Source organism: Rattus norvegicus, chromosome 4 (assembly GCF_036323735.1).
Source record: "Rattus norvegicus strain BN/NHsdMcwi chromosome 4, GRCr8, whole genome shotgun sequence".
Taxonomy (NCBI): domain Eukaryota; kingdom Metazoa; phylum Chordata; class Mammalia; order Rodentia; family Muridae; genus Rattus; species Rattus norvegicus.
This window is the reverse complement of record NC_086022.1, coordinates 180,564,533-180,570,666: the sequence shown is the minus strand read 5'-3', so window position 1 is coordinate 180,570,666 and position 6,134 is coordinate 180,564,533. Positions and strand designations below refer to the sequence as shown.

At 54.4% G+C, this 6,134-nt stretch overlaps 1 protein-coding gene across 2 annotated transcripts; it reads left to right on the top strand.

Annotated features, from left to right (window-relative positions):
* The first annotated feature begins 1,251 nt into the window (after positions 1–1,251).
* Bhlhe41 (basic helix-loop-helix family, member e41) lies at positions 1,252–5,664 on the top strand. 2 transcript variants are annotated; one of them, NM_133303.2, is made up of 5 exons: positions 1,312–1,640; positions 1,778–1,841; positions 2,148–2,255; positions 2,635–2,746; positions 3,138–5,664. In NM_133303.2, the coding sequence occupies exons 1-5, from the start codon at positions 1,579–1,581 to the stop codon at positions 4,022–4,024; spliced, it is 1,233 nt and encodes a 410-aa protein (NP_579837.2). In that variant the 5' UTR covers positions 1,312–1,578; the 3' UTR covers positions 4,025–5,664. The 2 variants fall into 2 exon arrangements, with proteins under 2 accessions (XP_063141492.1, NP_579837.2); XM_063285422.1 differs by lacking the exon at positions 2,148–2,255 and having other exon boundaries at positions 1,252–1,640; positions 3,138–5,662.
* The last annotated feature ends 470 nt before the right edge of the window (positions 5,665–6,134 follow it).

Here is a 6,134-nt window from a genome sequence, read left to right as displayed (position 1 = left end):
GCTAGAAAGGAACTGATCCCAGTAGCTCCGCCCAGGACTCGGGCTCCACTGCCGCGCGGCTAGGCCAGGAGGAGGCTCCGCAGCACGTGACCCGCTCCAGCCGCCCTGGCCCGCGACCCAGATCCGTCCCCGGAACCCAAGCGCGGCTGCCCTGCCCCTGATGCGCGTGCATTTGGGGCCCAGGTTCCTTCTGTGTTCACGTGCCACGGGCAATCGCGAATGTCCGAGAGGAAACGTTGATTATCAATTCAGTGTTAGGAGAAACCCGGAGTCTCCCGCCCCCACCCCCATTCCCCGATGGAATTCAGATTCGTATTTATCCAGAGTTGCGGGGACACTGGGCACCTGGGGACGGCTGTCCCCGGCCGTGTGGACCGAGCTCCCGAGGACACGGGGCGCGCGCACGGCATCCCTGCGCGCTGATGTGGCAGCCGCTGCAGGTCGCATCACGTTGCCGGCCCTGTGCTGGTACCCGCTGGAGACAGGATTAAGGAGGGAGGCCGCGGAGGTGCCAGTAGTAAACGTGGGCTCGCCACACTCTCGGCGTGGCTTATCGCACGAAGGAGGCGGGAGGCAGCACGGCGTCTCGCGGGCTGGGGCGGGCAGGACCCGACTGCGTGGCTTTCCCGCAGCAGTCCTTGTGTGCCTCCCGCTCCGTGCCACCCTTCCCCCTCCCTGCTTTCCCCCGGGAGCACCCGAGGCACCAAACGTCATCTGCCTCTGTGATTAGTGGCACCGCAATTCCGGCTGCTGCGGGAAGTTTAGGTGGCCCGGGGACACTGTTGCCAAAACCACTTGGAATGCGACATTCAGAATCAGTGTCTATCTACATTTTCACTGTTCTTAAATCCGGGGAGCGAATTGCAAGTCACCCCTTTTCAGGATAGACCTCCAGCCTGACCTAGAGGGCGTCATTCTATCCGACCCCCCTTCACGCCTGGCCAGTAAGCGATGAGCAAAGGCTCCGAATTTTCCTTCCCCGCTCAAGTTTAGCCACCACGAATTCGCGTTCTTTCTCTGGCCCAAACCAAGAGCAATCGGTGGGAAAGCAAAAGGCCACGTCCACGGTTCTGCACCGAGATGCTGGTCGAGCCGGGGGTGCCCCGCGTCCCGCCCCGCCCCCGCGCTCTGCAGCGCCTAGGGGAAGACGAACCGCTCGCCGGGTGGCCGCTCCCTCCAGGTGGCCCCAATCAGGTGTCCCCGCCCCCTCCCGGCCCCTCCTCCCCGCCCCCCTCTAGGCTGGACCGCGGATGGTACGTTCCGCACGTGAGCTGGGTGCTGGTCTGGCCGGCGACGCGCGTGCCCTGTGGCCAAACACTGCCCGGAGTGAGAGCAAACTACCAGCGCAGTGCGTGTGTGCGCGCGGGTGTGCGCGCGCGGGTGTGCGAGAGGGCGAGCGAGCGAGCACGGGGCGGAGGGGCGGCCAACTGCTTCACACTTTCAATACTGCACTGAAGAGGGAGAGCGAGACAGCCTGGAGACGCACACAACCCCCCAAAATCTCTCCAGACGACCGTCCCACGGATCACAGGACAGAACCCTCCAAATCGAAACGGAGGAAACGGACAGCCATTGAACATGGACGAAGGAATCCCTCATTTGCAAGAGAGACAGTTACTGGAACATAGGGATTTTATAGGGTAAGGTGTACGCACCGTTGCGAATATCTGTCTAGGCGTCGGTTTGGCTTTTTCCCCCCTGCACAAAGTGATATGGAGCGGGTGAGGGCAGAGCCCCTCCCGGAATGGGAGCCTGATGCTGATTTCTGTTTTTGCAGACTGGACTATTCCTCTTTGTATATGTGTAAACCCAAAAGGAGCTTGAAGCGAGACGACACCAAGGTAAGTCCTAAGTTTCCCATAACCTGCCTGGATAGTTAATTAGGGCCATTGATTTCGCAAGGAAACTCTGCCCGCAAATATATTCCAGCCCTGAGCTTTCCTAACTGTGAATTTTAAGTGGCTTGCTTGATACTCCGGGGGATATTCAACACCGCACCTGAATTTAAATTGCATTTTAGAAGTCTAGAGGAGAGAGTTCTGGGCATTAGTTCATTACATAGTGTGTTTGGGGGTTGGGGTGGGAGGGTTCTATCCAGTAAGTGAATGAATCTTACTGCTGTGTCTTTTCTCTGGCACGTTATGAAGGATACCTACAAATTACCGCACAGATTAATAGAAAAGAAGAGACGAGACCGAATTAATGAATGTATTGCTCAGCTGAAAGACTTACTGCCTGAACATCTGAAATTGACAGTAAGATGCACATTTTCATTCTTTGGTGGTCTCCGGGGTGTATTTGCCTGATATAACTCCCAGAGATAGGATAAAATATATATATATATATAAATATTAAGAAGCCTGCCTTTTAACTTGTGCTGTAACTAAGAGTTTCCCAGGGACTCAGAACAGGGGCTCCAGGCTGATGGCAGAAATCATTGATGACCTGTCTGTGAGGAGCTGAGCAGAGCTTCCTTCCCAGTAGTGTGTGTGTGTGTGTGTGTGTGTGTGTGTGTGTGTGTGCGCGCGCGCGCGCGCGCGCGCCTAAGTTGCTGGGCTGCGTGGAAGGCTAATCAAATAAAATTGCGTGTTTTAAACTAACCCCTGTCTCCCCCTCTTTGTTGCACCACTGCAGACACTGGGGCATCTGGAGAAAGCAGTAGTCTTGGAATTAACTTTGAAGCACTTAAAAGCTTTAACAGCCTTAACGGAGCAGCAGCATCAGAAGATAATTGCTTTACAGAATGGTAAGTGGGTCTGAGGAAGCCAGCTTGCCCTGATACGAAACGGGGTAACACTGGAGGCGCAATGCTAGGACTCCCCGCTGCGTCCTGCTTCTGGTGAACATCGCCTCTTTCCCTTTGGTGGCAAGTACCCAGAGCATCCCAAAGGCTTTCTGCAGAGCTTGGAGGAGCCCCGTTTTTATTTAAAGTGGCGGCTGCACCTCTCCAGTTGGGTTTTTCAGCCAGGAGGAGAGCGCCTCACCGCGCCACCCCCTCCTCTCGGCAGTCTGCGGATTATATCGCTGGAATGCCCAGGAAAAGCCGAGCTCACTGTAGGCAGCGCAGGGCCCACGTGATGAGCAGATGTCTTAACGCCGCGGTTTTTCTTCTCGCCTCCCTCCCCCGTGCACCCTAGGGGAGCGCTCTCTGAAATCGCCGGTCCAGGCCGACTTGGATGCGTTCCACTCGGGGTTTCAAACCTGCGCCAAAGAAGTCTTGCAATACCTCGCGCGCTTTGAGAGCTGGACGCCCAGGGAACCGCGCTGCGCACAGCTCGTCAGCCACCTGCACGCTGTGGCTACCCAGCTTCTGACGCCACAGGTGACCCCAGGCAGGGGCCCTGGGCGCGCGCCCTGCAGCGCTGGGGCTGCAGCCGCCTCCGGTTCCGAGCGCGTCGCCCGCTGCGTGCCGGTCATCCAGCGGACTCAGCCCGGCACGGAGCCCGAGCACGACACGGACACCGACAGCGGCTATGGAGGCGAGGCGGAGCAGGGCCGCGCCGCCGTCAAGCAGGAGCCACCCGGGGACCCGTCGCCTGCGCCCAAGAGGCTGAAGCTGGAGGCGCGCGGCGCGCTCCTGGGCCCGGAGCCCGCGCTGCTCGGCTCTCTCGTGGCGTTGGGCGGGGGTGCGCCCTTCGCGCAGCCCGCCGCCGCGCCCTTCTGCCTGCCCTTCTACCTGCTGTCGCCGTCCGCCGCCGCCTACGTACAGCCCTGGCTAGACAAGAGTGGCCTGGACAAGTATCTGTACCCCGCGGCGGCCGCGCCCTTCCCGCTGCTGTATCCCGGCATCCCCGCAGCAGCCGCCGCTGCCGCCGCCGCCGCTTTCCCTTGCTTGTCGTCCGTGCTATCGCCACCCCCGGAGAAGGCAGGTTCGGCCGCTGGTGCCCCATTCCTGGCGCACGAGGTGGCGCCCCCGGGGTCGCTGCGCCCCCAGCACGCGCATAGCCGCACCCACCTGCCGCACGCCGTGAACCCAGAGAGCTCTCAGGAAGATGCCACGCAGCCGGCCAAGGACGCCCCCTGAACCCAGCATTCCTTCCAGAACAGGGCAGGGGGCTCCTGAGGAGTCGCCAGGTTTCCAAGTTCAAACATCCCCTAAGGCGTACCAGGGAGGAAGAGTAAGAGATGCTCTGCTCGACAGGCTTAGGACAAAAACAGGTGTTTTGTGTATGTTTGGAGTTCCTGTTTTGCCCCTTTCTCACCCTTCTGCCACCCCACCCTCTACCCTTTGACACTCCCTTCCCCATCCCTGCTGTCACAGAGCCTCCCTGAGAAATACTGGTTATCTTAAATTACCCTCCCTTACATTTAGTTCACGTCCTCTGTTTCCAAACATAGACCCTGGTTCAGGAGTCTGTTGGGTGGGAGAGCCACACGGAACCAGTTAGAGTGCCTGGTATCAGGGCTCCTTGACCCAGGCCTGGAACAGTAGCTGTGTCCCCTGTCTGTCCCCTTAGGAGGTGACCCACAACTGAGGGTCTCTGAAAGTTACATTGACGTGTCAGTATTTTGTATTCTTCAGCTTTTTGGAAGGTACCTCTTTTTCAAAGAAGTGAGGATGCCATTGCCCTGTTGTGAGGTGGCTGGAGTGGTGTCTTTATACCTTGCACCTGTTGGGAGAAACTGAGAGTTGGGGCCATCTTCAGGCACTGTGTCAGTGTGGGAGCTGGAAGAGGGAGTTTGGAGCCCGTGGCGCCTTTCTCGCACTTTATTGACAAATTGACCTCAACCCCTTTGTCCCATGTCTCAACTCACAGATATATGTCATAGGTTATATATTTGTGTTTCTGATCCCTCGTTATTTTATCCATCATGGTCCCAAATTTTTGTAATGTTACTGGGGTTTGGGGTGGGGTGGGGTGTTAAAGTGCTCTGGGCTGGAAAAAGACAAGCCCAAACCTATTGATTGTCGAATTCTTAGATGACAGAAGTGGAGAGAGGGGCTTGTGGTCCCTTGTGATGGGAAGTGCTGTGAACATGTAGAAGGCCCTGCCAGGCCTCGCTCTCTCAAGTCTGTATGTATTTTTCGGGAGACCAAACCAGACACCAGATAATCAGGAAGAAAGCTTTTTAAAATAAGGCAAAAACCGAGACCTTGTCTAGATATTTTTAGTTTGTTGCCAAGGTAGCACTGAGAAATCTCACTTGAATGTTACATAAGGAGTGATTCACAATAGTCTAGAGTGAAGAAAGTTATCTGGGTCTGTGAGTGTTCGGGTCCGTTTGCTGCTGCTGTTGCTACTGTTTGCCTCAAACGCTGTGTTTAAACAACGTTAAACTTCTTAGCCTACCAAGGCGGCCGTATGTACATAGCTGTTAATACTCCCAACTAATGTCTGACATGCTATTTTTGTAGGGAGAAGATACCTGCTAGTGATATTTTGAGTTAAAATATCTTTTGGGGCGGACTTGGTGAAATGTTTGCACTTTGGTCACAATGCTTCTACTGCTTGGTGCAAGCTTACGCTGTCTTAAATTATTAAACAAATAAAAAATACTATCTGCAAGAAAAACCAGCTGGTTTAGACAAGTTTAGTATGTAAAGATAAGCTAGAAACTATCTTTATATTCTAGTATTTTCAGCACTCCATATTACCTAAATATTGCCACACTATTTTGTGATTTAAAAGTTCTTACTAAGGAATAAAATCTTTATATATGATATGAGGTGGTCTAATAATTAAATGGTACTGGTTACCCCATGAGTTTTCAAGACAGCTGACCATCAGTGTACTCAGACATTTTCTGTCTGGTTTCGGTTTTTGTTTTTTTTTTTGTTTGTTTGTTTTTTTTGTTTTTTTTATACCACTGGTTTCTCCAGGGAGATTCCTGGAGTCCTGTGTCTTGGGCCCTGTGTCCTCACTTGTCCCAGTCTATCTTAATGAAAACCACAGAAGGAATAGTCTAGCAACCACTGGGGGGTCGTTCTCCTTAGGCCCCATGAGCTAGTTTTTTATGATTTACCAGGTTTGGGTTGGTGACCCCAGATACCCTCTCTTGTACAGTCTGGTGTTTCTCTTCTGCCCAGGTCTGAAACCCTTTCGGGGGCAGGGGATGTTTCATTCATGCATATATTTTGCCTTCTTAACTTTTACAAAGTAGCCCTGGTATGGGACTTGGCCTTGGAGTTCAGG

Excerpts from the sequence above, each read along its gene's own strand:
- Bhlhe41 (NM_133303.2), top strand. The coding sequence starts at position 1,579 with ATGGACGAAGGAATCCCTCATTTGCAAGAGAGACAGTTACTGGAACAT. Across the intron at positions 2,256-2,634 it reads CTGAACATCTGAAATTGACA|ACACTGGGGCATCTGGAGAA; the intron begins GTAAGATGCACA and ends GCACCACTGCAG. Across the intron at positions 2,747-3,137 it reads GATAATTGCTTTACAGAATG|GGGAGCGCTCTCTGAAATCG; the intron begins GTAAGTGGGTCT and ends CGTGCACCCTAG.